This window comes from Lynx canadensis, chromosome E3 (assembly GCF_007474595.2).
Source record: "Lynx canadensis isolate LIC74 chromosome E3, mLynCan4.pri.v2, whole genome shotgun sequence".
Lineage (NCBI taxonomy): Eukaryota > Metazoa > Chordata > Mammalia > Carnivora > Felidae > Lynx > Lynx canadensis.
In genome coordinates, this window is record NC_044318.1 from 7,702,332 (window position 1) to 7,721,658 (window position 19,327).

Consider the following 19,327-nt stretch of genomic DNA (forward strand, 5'->3'; position numbering starts at 1 on the left):
CACGTGAAGGGGACAGCGTCTCAGCAGAGTGGGCCACCAGGCAAGTGTGACGGGCAGGGAGGGCGCTCAACGCGCCAACAGGATTTCCGGAAGCCGAGCTGTACACACTGCCCACGACTACCGTGAAAAAGCACATTCTGTGTACTTTCTTACAACGCAACGTTAACTTCTCAGCAGCCGGGAGAACAAAATCAACTGCAGGGCTCACTTCTTCCAGCGCGCAGACAAAACTGAAGCAGCATCCGCCGCCAGCGGCCGTCCCACCGCCCACGACCCCGCCCCGCGCCCACGATGGGCCCATTACCTCTATTCGAAACGTTCTACTCGTTGCCGGAGATAAGCATTCTAACAGCTCATCTTCTTGGTGCACACCGATAATCTTGTAGCTTACGATTTCTAGCAGCCTGCACAAAACGGGGGGGGGGGGGGGGGCAGGGAGTGAGCCACACCAATCCACGGGAGAAAAGGGGCTGATGAGTTCTCCTAGAAATTCTCTATTACGAAGCTATCAACATTTGCTTATGTTTTCCTCGTTAGAGACTGGGAATGTCCAAAGCAGGCGTCCTCAAGGAACACAGCACAAAATACTAGTCAGTGGTCCCCCTGGAGTGGGTGGTTCAAGAAAAGGCCGAGGGGGGATGCTCCGGCTGGAGGGGATGCAGGCTGCATTGGGCACGGAGAGGGAGACCAAATCTCCCCAAACCGGGCACATCTTTCCCGCGATGGTTCCAAATGGGGCCAGACTTGCGCTCTTTCTCCCTCTAGCTCGTTAGAGAATAAAGATCTCATTCTTTTATTAACATCACTGAGCAAACATTCCAGGAACCAAGTAGCCCCAAGGGCTTTTATGTCCTGTGAGCGCCTGTCCGGCCCCATGGTAAGAACGGTCAACTCTCTGACATGAACAGCGCTCGTCAATCGGGGGCCTCTGACTTCGGCCTGAACACCGGCTACGTGGTTCAGAAGCGCCCTGATTCCTCACGCACAACCAACAGCAGTTTTGGCTGATCCTCTATTTGCATCCTTTCCTTACCGAGTGGCTTTTCCACCTGAATCTCAAGTTCTTTCTATAGCTTAGTAATAATCAGGAGACAGGGAAAGAAGAAAATATGGCTCAGTGGTTAAACATCTGACTTCGGCTCAGATCATGATCTCACGGCTTAGGAGTTCGAGTCCCACATCGGGTGAGCACAAGCCCCATGTGGGTCCCACTTCTTTCTCTCTCTCTGCCCCTCACTCACTTGTGCTCTCTCTTGCTCTCAAAAGAAAAAGGCGGGGGGGGGGGGGGAGGGGGGTCCCATTATGAAGGGTCTATGAACTGCTACAGAAGACGGGCTGAAAGCCGGTGTGCAGCACTGTGCGCGGGTCCCAGTGTCGGGTGCCCTGGTGACGCCCCCGCGGCCCGCCGGCAGCTTCAGGAAATACTTGCCTAAGTTTCCCTGACGCTTTCTCCCCGAGCTCGACAGCCTTTTTACATTCCTCCAGCAGGTCCCGGACACACCCGTGCTTGTCGGGATATAGTGTTATTTCCTAGGAAAGGGACGGAGGAAATCGATGCTTTCAAGAAAACGGAAGAGGTCTGCCACAACACGTCCATGTTGCCGAGGAAGGAAAGAACGGCAAGGGACATTCTGTCGTCTCTAGCTTCCCACCGCATCACCGATGCCCCACCCCGAGGGCTCCGGATGCGTGAATTCTGCCCCCGGCCCAAACCGGAGATGCCCCACCCCACCCCAGAGGTGTTTAGGACCTGAGAGGAGTTTAGGAACAACGCTGATACAGAAAGGTCGCCCTTCACAGGACAGCTCCTCAGGAACCCCACGGAAAGCCACCCCCCCTCCCCTGCCTGCCGGATCCAGCATGGTGATGTGACAGACAGACAGACAGCCCAGACAAGGCCCAGAGGAGGAGCGGAGTATCTCAGCCTGTCAATTCCACCAGAGGAACACGCGTACAGCACGTGGCCTACATGCGCCTTCAAGACTGGTGGAGCTACAAAGGTGAAAACGCCGGGGTCCAAGGCAGGGCCAGACTTTCTAGAACCACCACGTGCAGGCGGGCTGGGCCTGCCTTCCGTGCAGAACCAGCCTCAGCAATGGCAGACCCCGGCAACCCGCCCCACCTGAGGAGGCCCAGAGGCAGCCGGGGTTCCAGAAAGATACTGCCTGGGGCCAAGCAGCTTAGAGCCCCGACTGAAAATGCTCCAGTCATCGTGGCTGGAGGGGACTGAGGGCCTCTGACACCTTCCCTTTGTTGTTTTAGTTTTCGAGGCCTAGACAGACAGAAACATTAAATGCCAATAAAAGTAAACTTCCTACCATTAAAAAAAAAACCTACCTCTTCCCTAAATTGGCTGTTTAACCATATACACTTAAAACTTCGTCTGTTTTCGAAGTCTGTGATTTTCATCTTCAGCTGGTAAGAAAAGAGAGACCGTCAGATGTGCTTCCACGAAACCCAAACCTTCTCTTCATGACCCACTTACATGAATTCGGGCTCATACCTGCTGATAGTAAAGTTTCTTAGGTTGTCTAGGCTTGAAGAACTGTAGGAGATCTCTTAAAGTCCCTTCATAATTATGTCTAAGAGGATTACCTGGGCCGTCCCTATAACTGCACAAGAAAACAGCACATAAACAAATGCCTTGTTGACTATTTGCCTACACCAAATCCCCGTGAGTGTGAGTAAAAGCAAACCACTGGCCTTCCGCCTACACCTGAACTTGGGCCTGGCACGGGGCCTCCCTTAATACTCCCATTTCCTGAGGCCCACGTCCCTCTGGCTGTCCCACTGGCACGCACAAGTCTGGCTGGGGCAGCCCGGCCGGACGCGTGGGAGATGTGCTGACAATGTATCTACAGTGAGTCTGGCTTTGGACGAGGCCGCCAATTAGTCTGACGTCCGGGGGAGTGTGGTCAGGACGTGCGTGCGGACGACTCTATCGGAAACTAAGTGAGGGCATGTCAGGTGTTAACCTATCAGAGTTAGTTCCACGATGTCTGGACGGACTAGGGACGGCGTGCGGGACAGACAGAACAGCGAGCGACCGAGGCTTACCCTTGAGACTTGAAAAACTGGAGCAGCATGGGGTCGGTGTGAGCCTCTGTGCCACTGTCTTTGCAACCTGGGAGGAGGGAAGGGGCCCACAGACAGAAAAGGAAGTCTCCTTCAGGGTTGAACTGAGAATTGCGTATAAACCTTACCAATGAAGCCATTTACCCTGATGTTTTTACACAAGTATGAACAAACAGCCTGAACTTAAACGGCCTGAACCTTTGACACCTACCAGGAATAAATGATACTCCCCAGTGTGCCCTCATGGGGGCAGCACACTGGGGAAGTTAGCTGTTACAGGGTCTTTCACCTTTTTTCTCGGTATGTTTATTTGAGTAAACTCTACACCTAATACGGGGCTCGAACTCCTGACCCTGAGACCAAGAACCACTTGTTCTTCCAACTGAGCCAGCCGGGCGCCCCGAGCTCTTAACTTTTAATGGTGAGGTCTACAGGTTTATTTTCCAATGGCATGTTGTAATTGAAGCAAAGATGCTGTTAAGACCATCATCTCTGAAACCAGATTATGCCAGGGTGGGTGCAGGGTCGGGTGGGTGCAGCGTGGGGTGGGGTGGATATAAGGGATGCGGGGCAGGTGTGGGAGGGTGTGGGGGGAACAGGGCGGGGTGGGCCTCGGGAAAGAACAGCCGCTGGCCCGGGGCCAAGCCCCTCAATCAAGAACTTCCTCATAGCAGGGCTGAGGCCCTCCCTCCAGAACCAAATCCAATAGCCTTCAACAAGCGCTGTTTTAAAAACTTGGTCTTTCTGCTGTAGAATACGAAGGGAAAAGAGCATTTATCAAATACCTGAAAATAATTCATTCGATTTGATAATGTAACCACAAATCCAGGATCATTAGGGATTGTTTTATCACAGAAAATGACATCAACACGGTGGTAGAGGTCTCTGAAATATTCTTTTGCAGTGGGTAATTCACTGTTATCATTTTCAGGGTCATCCCTAGTGGGAGGAAAAAAACAGTTTGCAGACTAAATCAAGTCCAGGCCAGGGGTATTGGTTAAAAGGAAAAAAAAAAAAAAAAAAAAAGGCATCATCTCCCAAACCACAGTGACACAGACAGAAATTGGTGTTGACATAATTCTGACTCGCATTTAGGGTGCCACAGTCTGTCCCGGCACCCCGGTCAGCAGCCAGGATGGCACAGGAGGGGTGCCCTGAGCAGGCTCAGTGCTAGTGCTGACCTGCCTTCTGCCCCTCGTCTCATACAGAAGTAACAGTGGACTCGGGGGTCAAGCGCCTCAGGGCAGAGCCTCCTCTCTGACCAGAAGCGGAAGGGACGGCTGTGACACTCTCGGGCTCCAGCAGCAGGGCTGGGAGTCGCTAAGTCTAGGTTATTTACTGCCTGGCCCTCCAAACAGAAGTCTTCAAGAGCAGGGGAAAAGGCTACTTTCAGGACCAGGGGCCACGACAGCAGCCCAGCAGCCCCAAGGGTTTTAATGCACACCGATTTGACGGATTATCCACGCAGGTGCACACGGGGGAACCTCACGCTTTAAGGGAAGGAAAACCCATTCGTGCAGTTCCGCTAAAGACGTCTGCCACCCCGTTAGAGTTTACCCTGCTCTACGCCGTTTCTTCGGAAATAAAGCATCATTAAATGAGGGAAGAGGCTCACTGCCCTCATCCCCAACCAAGAGAAGGTCGGCCTCTATCCACAATCTCAGATACAAATTTAACTTGGGGTCTAGATGCAATTTTGTCTCATGGTTCTAGGGCTTATGGAAAAAACCTCAACGCCCATACAAAGTGATAAAAGTCCTTCAAAAAGTACATCACTTCTGGAACACTATAATGTCACCATCCATTAGTTCATCGAGGGCTTTATCAAGAGACACGTCATAGTCCTGAATTCTCTCTGTTAAATTCGGTTTAACTTCCTACAGGAAAAGAGATGAACGGTTACAATTCAACATCTGCTTATGTGTAATATGGCCAGACACTGCCTGCACTTTCTGCATATTCAGTACTCTCAGCCCTACATTTTTCGTAAGCGAAACGCTAAGTAAATACTAATATCCATAAAAATGTAATCATCACTGGGCCTAAATGAGGGAAAGTCATTTTCCTTCCACACCACCCGAGGCCCCCACCACTGAGCTGCACACTTCACAGAACAGTGAACTCAGGGCCAGCAAAACGAACAAAGACAGCCCTCCCCCAACCACCCAAGATACGCGGATTATGGAAAAACACGCCGTCCAAACCTCATAGAGGATAAGGCTAGTGTCCTGGGTAAATCCGCTCTGTCGCACATAACCGGGAGCAAATCACCTGGTTCAAGAAAACAAAGAATCCGAGGCTGTAACATGCCAGCACGTTAACAAAACCAGCTCCGAGGTCGGCACAACAAGGACTTACGGATTTTACAGGATATTGGGTGTTAGATGTGCCCACAGTAATTCAAGCTCCGTGTTTTGGGGTCATACATCTTCAAAAATAGCATGACATCATCTATAAGATTAACAAACAGGTTTTGTTAGGATCTTACACTCGGGACAATGTTTAAAAATGTTAACAGTGAGCCTAGTGGCATCCCAAAGGAAGGCTTACAGAGCCTAAAAGCAATTGTTTCAGGGGAGGTTAGCCCCGCGGCCCAGCGTCAACAGCATCATTCCAAACAGGCCCCCGGGAAACACTAATCTGAGGCAGTGAGGCTGGGAGCCAGGGCAGTGGACTCACAGGAATCCTACATTCCAGAACAGGTATACCTAGCTGGTTGAGCGTTGCCATGGAATATGCTAATATAGTGTCTTTGCCGCCAGAGGGACAGCCTGGTCTGTAGCAAGAACCACCCAGCATCTTATAGGCACCTGCTGTGTAAACCTACGGCCAAACTGTCCATCCACACACTCTCTGCGGCCGCTTCAGGGCGGCGCAGGCCGCACGGGTCGCAAAGCCCCAACTATTAAGGACCGGCCCTTGGCGGAGAGTCTACAAGCCCAGCGCTGTCACAGCCCCTGTCAGCACGTGGCAAACCATGGGCCAGACAAAAGTGGAACAGGAAGGACTCAACGTGGCCGGTGCCTTCCAGCCACCGGCAGAGGTGGGGGCCCACCCAGCTTTGCCAAGAAACACGAACCACAGGAGGGGGCGAGGGCCGGTTTCTTTGCCAGGAAGAATGCCGGACCTGTGTCCCTGTGTGTCTAGACGGTGGTCCAGGGAGCCGGCTCTGCGCTCCGAGGACACTTACGATCTTTGTCAAACTTGGGAACGTGGCTCCGCTGGCGGCCAACTCCGGATCAACGGTTTCCAGGAATATCGTCCAAGGGTTTTCATTGTCACTGAGCTCAATCATCTATTTCCAAAAGAGAGGCTGGTTTTAGACTGTGTCAGCGGCTGTAGGTGAGGGTGAAGAACACGCCCCACCACCCACAAAGGTGGCCAGAAGCAGCTAAGGCACGCTGGCGCGCAGGCCAGGCCTCCACAGACCCCCATCAGGACAGGCAGCATCCGCGACACTCACCGTCTTGTTGCCGTCTGCCTCGTTATCCAACATCGCTGGCCGTTTGGTTCCATTGCTCCTTGCCTGCATGGGCCATAATCGGATTTGATCTTGTGGAAACCCCTGGGGGGGGGGGGGGGGGGTGGAGAAAAGCAAACCAAAGTAATTAAAAGCAGCTCACATTTTAATTCCATACAGGGGCGTCCGGGTGGCTCAGTCGGTAAGTGCCCGACTCCTGATTTCAGCTCAGGTCATGACCTCATGGTTCCTGAGTTCGAGCCCCACATCGGGCTCTGTGCTGATGGTGTGGAGCCTGCTTGGGATTCTCTCTCTGCCCCTCCTCACCTGCTCATGTGTGCACTCTCTCTCAAAATAATAAAAACTTAACAAAAAAATTCGATATGAATGTGATGATTCTAGGATTATATTACAGTTACAGCTCTCCCTGCTGACGTGGTCCAAGACTCACCCTTCAGGGCTCCTAGTATTCCAGGGCTTGGGTGCCCGATCTGATCCCGTGCAGTTAAATAAGCAAGGGAGGAGAACGTGGGAGAACAAAATAACCACCCCCAGAACGGGTGGCACTCACCATGGTCTGAGAGAGGTTCTGGACAAATTCAGCCAGTGAGGAGTTTTTCAACACTTTGAACACAGTATATTTCACTTTTTCTTCATCGTACATATCATTGCCTTGGTGGCCACAAAACTGGTCCTCTGCAACTATCTGAAACAAGCCACAAGCAAACACAACACTTTCCACACGATACATAAATGCCACGCGACCACCCCAGCCAAAACAAAGTTCTTACAGTAGTATGCTAAGAATAGCTAGTCTTTTGCTCCGAAGAACCTTCTTCAGAAGACCCAAGGAGAAAAACATCAAAGTGACCGGAGGAAATCAGGTGTTTCATCAGAATCGAGACACCTCCGTTTCCACACAGCCGCTGCCCACTGACCGCGAGCACCAGCGGGAAACCCGCTGTGTGGCAGTCTCTGGACAGCATACCGCCAGGATACTCAAGCTGGCAGCTTTTTCCCGGCAATCAACTTGCTAAAAGGAACGCCTGTTTCCTGGTATCGCAACCAAACCACGAACCAACACCACCCGGAAATTCACCTCTCCGTCCAGCCCTCTTTTCTGTCCCCACCACTGGCCAAGCTTCTCCATGGCCTGGAGGGCCACCTCCCACTGGGAGCTCGCCCGCCTGAGGCCTTTCCCCTCTGACCCCTCGGTGCTTCTCATCCACCCCCTGGCCCAGTGTCTGGGGGTCTGAGTACGTCTAACATCAGCCCTCAGCCTGCGCTGGAACGTATGCCCCATAGGGCCAGGGAAACTGAGCACACGTGCCCAGGCAGCAGTCCCCCCAACGAGGCCACAGCGCTCCGGAAGCGAGGCCTAGCGCGGGTCCCGCCCGGGGGGTGGGGGTGCTGACCTGCACTTGCATGTAGAGATGGGCTTCCTGCCGTTCCTTCCGCTTCTGAGCCTCGATCCTCTTCTCCTCCTGCAGTCGTTCCACCAACTGCTGAGGGATATCGTGGTCGGTGACAGCTTGTAAAACCTCACCTGCACGACAAATGTGCCCGCGTTTACCTCTGCGCGGGTTCTAGGATCCCCTCCTGAGAACGCCCCCGTTCAGCGTCGCCATAAATGGAGCAGATCTGATTCGGGGGAAATGACTTGGTACCGTGAGCCCGCATCAAAACCCACACGGCCCTGTCCAGCTTGCTTGCGGAGGTCGGGAGCGAGGCCGCACAGGCAGAGCGCGGAACGTGCTGGGGCAAGTGGCACAGCTCAGGGTACAGCTGTCAAGCTTCCCAGGTAACAAGCCGGCTACTCACTCAGCTTTGATTCCCTGATGTAAACCAACATGTACGCGTTCGTGCAGTGCCGCACCGACAGGTCGTCATCGTGACCCCCGTAATTGTGCTCGATGGCCTCCTCTTTCGTACACCTGGACACCACGTCGTCGTCGAACTTACACCACTGGCAACAAGACGCAGCAGAGAGAAAGCGCTTTGAGAAGCACACAACCAGAGAGGCAGCGTTTACCTACAAGTGATGCAGGGAGGTGCCGGGCCAGGCGCCCCCTCGGGCCGCCCTCTCGGGGAAGAGGCCAGCCAGCACCCGTATTCTGGGGCCACTGTGAGTCTGTCCCTCGGCAATTCCGTCACATGCTCAAATGGCCCACTTCGAATCAGATTCAATCTCCCGACAGTACCACTCTTTGCAGATCTGAGAAAATCATACCGAGCACACCTGACTTCCTCGGTAAAACTGGAGATTTTACCGTGTGCTTACAAAATTCAACGGGACATTTGATAGGATACGTTATCGCAGCAAGAGAGGACCTGGCTCAAGAAAAGGTCAGCAGAGTTGTACAGAGTACTTCCCTTCTGATCTCTTCATTGTGGGTCGAGGTGTTCTAAACGGCACGAAGTCTTGCAGGGAAAGGTTCGTCGTGGTCTGGGGCTGCGTGAGCACCCCCTGTCCGAGTCTCCTCACATGAGGGAGATGGGCTCGGCCTCCGCTCTGTTCTGCACTGGCGCTACGATCCTGGACACAGACCCTGAGGACACCCTCACCCCTGACGCGACGGAGCATCACGCGGCACAGACAAGCAGGCGCGCAGAACGTGTGATTCATCCAGCCTCCCCCGCCCAAGCATTTCTTCCTTCCTTCCTTCCTTTCTGTCTTTTTTAAATTTACATCCAAGTTAGTCAGCACAGAGTGGAACAATGGTTTCAGGAGAAGATTCCTGAGTGCCCCTTACCCATTTAGCCCACCCCCCCCCCACAACCCCTCCAGTATCCCTCAGTTTGTTCTCCATTTTTAAGAGTCTCTTCTGTTTTGTCTCCCTCCCTGTTTTGGCATTATTTTTGTTTCCCTTCCCTTATGTTCATCTGTTTTGTCTCTTAAAGTCCTCATATGAGTGAAGTCATACGATACGTGTCTTTCTCGGACTAATTTCACTTAGCAAAATACGCTCCAGTTCCATCCACGTGGTTGCAAATGGCAAGAATTCATTCTTTTTGATTGCCGAGTCATATTCCATTGTATAGATATTACCACATCTTCTTTACCCATTCATCTGTCAATGGACATTTGAGCTCTTCCCCTATTTTGGGTATTGTTGAAAGTGCTGCTATAAACATTGGGGTGCATGTGCCCCTTCGAAACGGCATCCCTGTATCCCTTAGATAAATGCCTAGTAGTGCAATTGCTGGATAGTAGGGTAGTTCTGTTTTAATTTTTTGAGGAACCTCCGCACTGTTTTCCAGAGTGGCTGCACCAGCTTGCATTCCCACCTGCCCAAGGATTTCTTAAGTGGAGAGCAAGTGCCTCCCATTAGATATGCAATGATAACGGTCCAATGTTCAAGGCTACTTCAGTGCATACGTCAAGTGCAAGCACTCATTCACTATCACCTTTAAGGTATCAGCCATTCATGCACGGGAACACAGATAAATCAGAGCCCAGGGTGGAATCCTGCACTATTCAGGCCATCGGGTTGGGAGAGGAAAAGGCGAAGCTGAGCGCTGGGTGAGTGCCCCACACACCATGACATCTGACTCCGCCCCCTGCCCGGCACTTACTTTGCCGTCCCCTTTGGGGTTTAGATAAACCACGTAATGTCCACCATGATTATCTCCACTGTGAACCAGGACTGCGTGAAGAATATAATTTGCAGGGTCCTTAGGATCTGTTTTTTGCAAAAATTCATCGAGTGGTAACTGTTCTGGGAATTCAAACCTATTAAAAAAACATTTTTAAAGAAATCCAGGTTTCACTGACATGTAAAATATTTCATGTGGAGACTTTATTGCTAGACGTTCTAATTTACTGGCTCGTCTTTATGTGGAAAGAGAAGTATCACTCTGACTCGGGAGGCCCTCCGAAGGACTTCTGTGGCGGCTCCTATTCATTAGGACAATTATTCACACATCAGTACAAAATGTGAAGCTAGGTATGAGAAAAGACGCGCACAACGCATGGAGACACCCAACAGATTTCTAAGCTGAGGATGTCACACAACAGCCAGTCTCAGGACAAACACACACCAGGACTTGTCTAGGATGTGGATGGCTGCAAATGTATTAATGAGTGATTCCCACTGTCCTGGACCAAGACCACTGAGGACACGCTGCAGGTTTGAGAAACCTGGAGGGATCGAATCTGACAGGGGACACACGTGAGAAAGGATCCCGTACACCCTGGGATTTCGGGAGACATCTGAACTTGATTTGTTTGTAAATTACTGGATCCATAAGCATTTTAATAACAGGGTCACGATTAATTACTAGGAGGGCCTTGAGAGACAGGAAGAAGGGCAGGCAGCTCGGCGAAGACGCGGAGGAGAGCGGCGCATGGAGTCTCCAGGGGCAGCCGGCTCGGCGGCCCCGGTGCCGCCCTCAGCGATTCTGGCTGCGCTGCCACATGTTCTGAATTCCTAAAAGATGCCAGAAATCTGGGCTTTTATGTGAAATCTCAAGGTTTTGATCTGTTTTGTTTTAACGTTGGCAACTAATTCCAAAAGCAGAAACAAAAGCAAGGTGAGGACCCAACGACACCCACCAGCAGGTGGGGCTTAGTCTGCGCGCTGCTGACGTGTGAGGTCTGGTGGGGACGGTTTCTTTACTACACGCTCCACAATCGTGGACAACGAGGAGCCGGCAAAGACCCAGCTGGTGGCAAATAATCGGACTGGGTCCACTCTCGCTCCAGTTCCATGGGGGGACTGACCAACCACCCTATCCTGAGCTCAAACTAACCAGGACAAAATAATGTATTCTAAACCAGGTAAGGGTGTGTGTACTCATTCCTTTTTTATCTGCAATTTTGAAAACACTGGCAGTAAAGCACACAAGTCCATCTACATCCTCTTCTTGAAAATTCCAACACGTTCTAGAAGTTGATACGGAGAGTACAAAATAATACGGGAACATCAAATCCCACTCCTGAGCAAACAGCTAAGCTACATCGGGTCGAACAGAAAGCACCCTCCCCCCCCCACCTCCCCAGGGGTCCATCCGCCACAGCACAGAGGGGGGCAGGGTTCCAGTAGAGGGAGTTATGGGAGGAGGAGCCTCTGAAACTCTTAAAGGAAATTATCCCTTTAAAATTATACTTCTTGGGAAACTGAGGCACAAGGGAACTCCCAAGTACATCGGAGATGAACTGACATTATAAAAAGACAAACAAAGCATGGAGACCGACTCCCCGAAGTCAGGTGATGATTCAATCTTAACTTTAACACCCCACAATAGATTACCTATCATTGATCTTGATATTTTGGTCCGTCTGAGGGTCATACATAAATCTCATCAGCTGCAGATGTAACACTGGTGGCAAAGTTAGGAACTTCACACCTTTCTCTGCTTCCTGAACATTGGAAAAGAAACCAAGTTTAGTTGGGCCCTACTTTGTCCCTGGAACAAGGGCAACAACGGCGGCTGGCAAGACGGGGGTGGGGGGGGGGGGGGTTTACGGGATCCAAGGCGGGGTGCTTTGAAAACGTTCAGGCCCATAAGCAGAGAACAAATGGGTGGTTTTCGGTGGGCAGGGGCTGGAGGATGTGACAAAATAGGTGAGGGGGATCAAGAGGCACTAACTTCCAGTTATAAAATAAACAGGTCACAGATTCAAAGTACAACGTAGTGACACTGAGAACGCTATGTGGGGACAGAGAGCCACGCCTGTCGTGGTGAGCATTTCATAATGCTCAACACCAAATCTTACATGGCACACCTAAAATAAAATAGTGCATGTCAACTACATTTCAAGTAAAAAACTAAAAATAGCTTAGGTCATGATCTTGTGGTTCATGAGTTCAAGCCCCACATCATCTCCTCTGATGTCAGCACAGAGCCCACTTCAGACCCTCTATCCACCCCCCCCACTCCACCTCCGCCCCATCCCCCCCACCATCCCCACTCACTAGTTCTCAAAAATAAATATTTAAGGGGCACCTGGGTGGCTCAGTCGGTTAAGTGTCCGACTTCGGCTCAGGTCATGATCTCCCGGTTCACGGGTTCGAGCCCACGTTGGGTTCTGTGCTGACAGCTCAGAGCCTGGAACCTGCTTCGGATTCTGTGTCTCCCCCTCTCTCTGCCCCTCCCCTGCTCATGCTCTGTCTCTCAATAATAAATAAACATTAAAAATTTTTTTAAATAAAATAAGATGTTCTACTTAGACCTTCACCACGTCTGCTACCAAAACTGAGACCATGCAGCAGCAGCTCATGTGCGAGGTTTATTTTGGGTTATGTTCTCTCTGAGGCCCAACCACAGGCAATAGCCAGGTGAATGGGGGCTTAATCATGCTGCCATGTTATACGCTCATTAAACATGATGGAAAATACATGGAAAAGCACAGCAAGTCATTAAATGGAGAGGCAGAAGCCTAGGATTACAATTCTGTAAGGTTCGAGGTGTCCACAGACACCTGGACAGAACAGGCAAAGGCACAGACAATCATGCGCCGGGAGGTCTAGACTAGATCAGCTTCCCTCACCCTGGACTTTCGGGACCTTCGCGTCAGAGCGCGCCCTCAGTGCTCAGTCCAACCCGCTTCTGAAGACTGTCCTCAGTACCAGCAACTCAAGTCTCTGTGCTGTGGGACTCGCCCACTCCTGAATGAGGCCCACCCTGCAGCCCGACTCCGGTCTGCTCACTAAAATAAGCCTCTGTGGAAAACTCAGCCACCAGCAGGCCACCGGGGGTCCTGTCACAGCTCCACTTTCAATTCAGACCTTGCTTCTGGGCTATGTCCACCCGGAGGAACGGGGCTGTGACAAGCCACAATGTTCTCTGATGCTGAATCAGTGTGCTTACGAGGGCAAGGTTTCTCTGGAAAGAAAAATGAAAACCTGGGAACCTCCTGCCACACAAAGGAACGGCATGGTTTTCCTACACCTTGAAAGAATCAAAGAATTGTTCCTCCACCACGGTCCATTGTGACTGTGATTCTAAAATACTATGTACTGCTCACCCAGACCCCCAAACCCACTGTGGACAAGGCAATTCTCGTGAGCTGACTGCAGTGCTCCCTGAGCACGTCTAGCTGCGTGTCTGCAACGTGACTTTCTGATCCACAGTGCAGCATCCCTGAGTGGCCTGACCAAGCAGGAGAAGAGCAGATCCGAGGCCCACTGAAACAGGGGGCACATCAGCACCATGAATTATAAATCGGCAAGCCTGGCAAGCAGGACGGTCTGAGAAATTGGCAACTGGCTGAGCCGATGTGTCCGGGTTAGGAGTCTGCAACACAGACCCTGGATGGCTGCGTCTGCGAGGGCGCTGCTGGCCCCACCGATCGTGCCCCAGGCCGTGTCTCTCCACCTGACCAGTCACCGGTCCACAAGGCTCACTGCTCTGCCAGAAGCTTCGGGTCCCTGCGGGGCCTTGTGGAAGATAAGCAGGGACAGCCCGGGTTCACAGAACCAGGACAGAAGACGCACTCCTTATCCTCTAAGTCACGACCCTTTCAAAAACTAACTGCACCCCACACATGCACCCCAAAGTGCAGTCCGAGCGACAAAGTCCACCGCAGCCGGAGAAGCGGAGGAAAAGCTCTGCGTGGGCAGCACTGAGGCCAGGAGCAGGGGGGAAAGACACAGTGAGAAAACGCCGTGTGCTGGGTGACAGGCTTACCTGAGAAACGAGCTGCAACCCCCCCCCCCCAGCCCCCACCCCCGCCGTGTGATCGCAGCTCCCAAGATGTAATGGCTGCACTCAGAATTCAAATCCTTTGAGCTCTGGGTCTGAGCAGCTTATGAAAAGCTCCAAGTGACTGTTTGGTCCACAACTGAAGCAGCGCATCGTTCCCGCATTACCTGCAAGCCGTGCTCCCGGCGTCGTATTATTGTCGCCGTCTAGTTGTTCCACGGCCACGTAATCCACAAATGATTCAAATACTTCAGGAGAGAGAGAGAGAGAGAGAGTCAGTCAGTCAGCCAATGGTCTCACTAAAGGCCTTCATGACGGCACGGCTGCCCCATGCGCTCAAGCTTGCCAGGGAGGACAGCAGTGGTGGCCTCCAGCCCCTGCCCCGGACGGCCACCAAGCCCCCGCTGCTCCATGAAAACCCGGACCCCTGAGAACACTGACACGGTTCCTTGAGGGTGTTTGAAGCTGTAACACGGAATCAAGTGTTTTAATAGCTTTACCAAAATCAAGTACCGTTAAAGTACAAAATCTAACCCACACATAGAGCTGTAAGAAAGACCGTGTAGATAGAGCAGGAACGTGGGGTCAAGGTGAAAGGGTGCAAACTTCCAGCCGTCAGAGAAGGACTAAGGACCTAACGCAGAACACGGTGACAAGGGCTCAACATCCTGTTGTCTAACTGAAGTCTGCCAAGAGTGCAGCACCTAAATATTCTCTCATGCACGTGCGCGCGCGATGAAGAAGGGACGTGTCAAGGTGGTCACTGGGACAGAGCACTCCTTTCACAGTATATCCGCAACGATCACAACGTACACTTTGAATATCCTAACATTTTGTCAATTTAACCAAAATAAAGCTGGGGGTGGGAGGTGTACAATTTGCTCAGGGAGAACCAGTGGACCAGAAGCAAGAATCTAAAAACAAACCCACACAAATATGAGCAACTGGCCGCTAACAAAGGTGGAGAGCAACGCGGAAAATGTGACGGGATCACCTGAGACCCACAGTCTCAGGTGGGTCGGTCTTGACATCCTACCACATGCAAAACACCACTGTGTGGGGATTGTAGACAAACAGAAAAGATAAAACAGTAACAAATCAGAGACGACCTTATGACTTCAGGACAGATGTTCTTAGGACACAAAAAGCAAAGAAAAAATCCGGTGATTTCACTAAAATTCTGCAATTCCATTAAACACATGGCAAACTTAGAAGAGTGAAAATAGGTGAGCCCCACAGAGGGAGCAGCTCAGCAACACAGCCGGGCCAGCGCCCAGAGCACTGAGAATGGCTCCTGCCCGGCTCCCTGCCCGTCACGGCTCCCTCAGGAAGGAGAGGCACCAGGCACACTCTCCTGCGCTGGACAAGGACCCCGGGACTGTCCCGTCCAAAAGAGGTTTCAGGCCCGGGAAAACAGGCGGTACGGGACCATGATGGGTAAGAGCAGTTCAACTGTCCCAGCTCACCGTGTGGGAGAGAAACCCAAACAGGGCCCACAGCAGCTGCCATCTGCAGCGCAGAGTGCCCAAGAAGAAAGCGGCAGCTCTCCCAGAGCCCCCAGGGAGGGCTGACCAGCAAGCAGGGTGAAGACTTATCTGGGGGCAGGGAAAGAACCACCCAGAGGCCGGGGGTACAGCCCCCAGAGGACACGCGAGCCTGGGAACAGTCTGTGTTCCCTCCAGCCACAGTGAAAAGCCTCCTTGTACACGGAGCTCCGGGCACGGCCTCAGGTGGTGGCCCATGTAGCGCTAACCACAAACTGCTGTGCTCCCACCGGACAGGGCGTAAAAACAAGCCTCCAAAGAATCACATGGTGTCCAAGCAACTCCAACAGGTCCCAGAAAAAAAGTGAAGAACGTCCATACCCGAACAAGGTAAAAATCACAATGGCAGGCATCCACTAAGAGGACCAGACATGCAAGGAAGCTGGAAAACAGCCCCTGATGAAGAGCAAAGTGAATCAACAGAAACCAACCCAGAAATCACAGGTGACAAAACTGGCAATCAAGGACATCAACTATTATTAACTCCATCCCAGATGTTCAAGAAGACATCCAAATTGCCAGTAAGCAGCCGGAAAGGTGACCATCTCGCTGACCTTTGGGGAAATGCATACAGACAGCAAGAGTGCCACACTCTCACCAAAATGTCCAGACTGCTGACCAGTGGTCCTGCTGTGGATGCGGAGAGATGGCCACTGTCACACATGGCTGGGGAACAGAGATCAACAGACTGCTCTGGGAGCCTCGCTGGCCTCACCCACCGAATGTATACGCGTACCCTTGGAGCCTACAATTCCGCTCACCGTGAACGCAGAAGGATGCGTGCCAGAGACGGGCACAGCAACGGGAAAGGAACCTTATGTCCGAGCACCACACACTGAAAACGCAAACATCTACCAAGGGAAGAGTGGTTCCCTAAAACCTGCGGCATCCTCCTCACGTGGAGTAGCGTAAAGCAACGAAAACCATCAAGTTACCACCGCTCCTCGCGATATGCACGATGCACAGATGTGGCGCTGGGCAAAAGGAGAGAAGCAGGGGCTGTGTAGCCTGTACGATCCCATCTCTATAAATACTTAAAACAGGCAAAAATAACGGGGGGGGGGGGGTGTTAAAAGGCCAAACAGCGGTTCTCCTTTGAGACGGGGAGGTCGTGGCCGGGAAGAACCAACGTGTGGGTGGCAGGCATCGTGATGTGTGACCCGTGTGGGGCCGCGAGCCTGCGTTCACTTGTGAGGCTGTTCACTCATCACTCGGGGGGGGTCTCTGTCTGCACTAGCTTTCAATGAAAATCACCGGGGTCAATGAAGCATGAAACCAAAACAGAAATGAGCGGAAGGCCAAGGTTATGTACACGGAACTTACTGTTTTTCTTTCCTTTTATACTTAGCTGGATATCATAATAATCTTCTCTCCTATCGGATCGATAGTCTACTTCTTTACACTGGATATAGGACTACAAATAAGGAAAATAAGAGGGCTTAAGTGTTAATTGTCGCTATCATAGCGTTCTTAAATCATCTTAAAATCATTCTCTAAAGCTGGTAGCCACATACCACCATTTTGCCTCTGAACAATTTAGGTATGGTGCCTTCCACACACGTGCCCTTCATCTTGTTTTCCACATTATCAAGCAGCTGGAAGAGAAAAGTTTGGGCTTTAAGAAAATGTGATGCTTCATTAACAGACAGTAATTTGAAACTTGACTAGGAAATTTCAATGGTCAAAGAAGTTCTAGACTATGAATATTATGACCTCCAGCATGCAATTATGAAAACATACAAAATCTTCGTCCTCGGTTGGGTATTTACAAAAATATCTACATGCAACAGTTGAGATTAACCTCTATACAGCCTTTGGAATGAATTAGTAATCTGTAGTGCCTTTAGAAGCATTTTTTATATTCATTTTACCTCTGTGGAAAAGCATGTAAATTGAGCACTAAACTTAACTCGTATTGGTCCACACCAAGAGATAAATGAGGTTGAGCCTGTCAACAGGATTGACTGGTTTGTCCATGGATATTTAATGAACTGGATTCAATCCAGCTAGTGCTGCAAAACAGAAAACACACCTTGCCCAGCCAATCACCTTGAATAGCCGTTTCATGTTGTGTATGTGTGTGACTTTGTGTGTGTCTGTGCGTCTTTGGTCACGACTGGAAGGACGGGAATTTGCTAGTGACTAAAGATGGTTTGGGGGAGAATCACCCGCACAGAGAGCTGCCTCTGTTAGAACTTCTGTGCAAAAGACGAGTCTGGGCGCTACGGAGTAACAGGAGTCCCTAGTCTACGGCGAAACAGGGCGGCCAGGACAGCTACGTCAGCCAATCTGTGGTTTCTCCGACTGGTAACTGGGGCAGATGTACCAACGGCAGATTTAAACCACACTACCTACCGCTACCGAAATTCAAGTTTCCCCTCACGCTGCCCTCTCCAAGAACAATTTTGTTCTCATTCTCTCTGGCTCGTAAACTAGACAGACGCTGCCTTTCCTTCCTGGCCTGGCTCTGTCCTGAACAGAGATGGGCGCACCTGAGTTGCACTGGCGCGAGGCAGGTCTGAGGTTTTACTTGCTACCACGTCCGACAGTGCTTTACAGCAGTCAATGTTAAGTAGTGTGCGGTTACGGCGGAGAACTTACCACTCGACACAGCTCCTGAACGTCGTGCTGCATGAAGCTATCTAAAGTTTCCCACCTTGGAAAGAGAAAAGGAATGTTTGTATTTATTTACACTTCCAGACTTCAAGTAAGAATAAACTAAGCAACTCAGACTTGAAAAGCGAGCTGTAGGACAGGCCACTATTCGTCAATCCATCTTCTGAGGGAATTATCTTTAGGGGTCCCCAATTTAAAGACCACTGAATTCTATCAGGGCACCAACATCTTCACAGCTCTGTCCTGTTCTGAACGTCCTGCGGTGCATAAGAGGACGTCGTTAAGTGGTGAATTATTTCTCAGGCCAAATTCCAAACCACAGCCTTTTATTAAGGAAAGGACAAACCAAATCCAGTGATCGAAACACCCAGGCGCACTGAAATGCCTACACCGCGCTCTGGATTCTCCTAATACGCGCTCACCCATCTTTGCGGAAGGAAGGAGAAGGCGAAGAAGGCGATACAATACATACCCGAAGGACTTCGTTAGCTTTTTTGTTCCTACAGGCTTATCGCTGTGCTGTAATTCGTAGAACACTCTTTGTAATGCTAAGGGGACGCTTTTGGATGAATCATCACCCTCTGTTGGCATCATGTACACAGCCTAAAATAATTGATTAAGAAATAAAAATGGAATTTTATGTGGAAGTATCATTTCCAATATCACAACGGCTAAGGTAGTTGGTAGGGCTTCTAACTATCCCTCCAAAATAGCTCAGGAAACTTTTTTAAAAGATCCTCAAAGTCTGTAGAGGCAACAAAAAAACCATGAGAAAGCAAAAAAGAATTTAAAAATTTACCTACAACTCGCCATCCAAAGAGAACCACTTGTATTTCATAGCTCTTGGAACAACACTTTTTAGCTTCACATCGCTTGTGAACAAAAGGTGTCACGAAACCTAAGTGCCACTGGGATGATCCACACCCCCACCCCCACCCCCGGTCCCGACTATACCGTTCTGTCGTGGTCACTACAGCGCCAACGT

General features: G+C 50.9%; 1 protein-coding gene across 1 annotated transcript in view; it reads right to left on the reverse strand.

The window, feature by feature from the left end:
• The window catches only part of USP7 (ubiquitin specific peptidase 7), a 65,832-nt gene that overhangs the window by 2,521 nt on the left and 43,984 nt on the right, over positions 1 to 19,327 (reverse strand). The window contains 25 exon segments of the mRNA XM_030301549.1: positions 209 to 404; positions 1,430 to 1,530; positions 2,338 to 2,415; positions 2,504 to 2,612; positions 3,058 to 3,097; positions 3,100 to 3,124; positions 3,861 to 4,014; positions 4,852 to 4,952; positions 5,280 to 5,317; positions 5,320 to 5,346; positions 5,434 to 5,526; positions 6,266 to 6,286; positions 6,289 to 6,370; positions 6,539 to 6,640; positions 7,107 to 7,241; positions 7,951 to 8,081; positions 8,357 to 8,501; positions 10,112 to 10,268; positions 11,788 to 11,897; positions 14,350 to 14,362; positions 14,364 to 14,430; positions 17,050 to 17,140; positions 17,241 to 17,321; positions 18,328 to 18,382; positions 18,815 to 18,945. Coding sequence (XP_030157409.1) covers positions 209 to 404; positions 1,430 to 1,530; positions 2,338 to 2,415; positions 2,504 to 2,612; positions 3,058 to 3,097; positions 3,100 to 3,124; positions 3,861 to 4,014; positions 4,852 to 4,952; positions 5,280 to 5,317; positions 5,320 to 5,346; positions 5,434 to 5,526; positions 6,266 to 6,286; positions 6,289 to 6,370; positions 6,539 to 6,640; positions 7,107 to 7,241; positions 7,951 to 8,081; positions 8,357 to 8,501; positions 10,112 to 10,268; positions 11,788 to 11,897; positions 14,350 to 14,362; positions 14,364 to 14,430; positions 17,050 to 17,140; positions 17,241 to 17,321; positions 18,328 to 18,382; positions 18,815 to 18,945 — 2,283 coding nt within the window.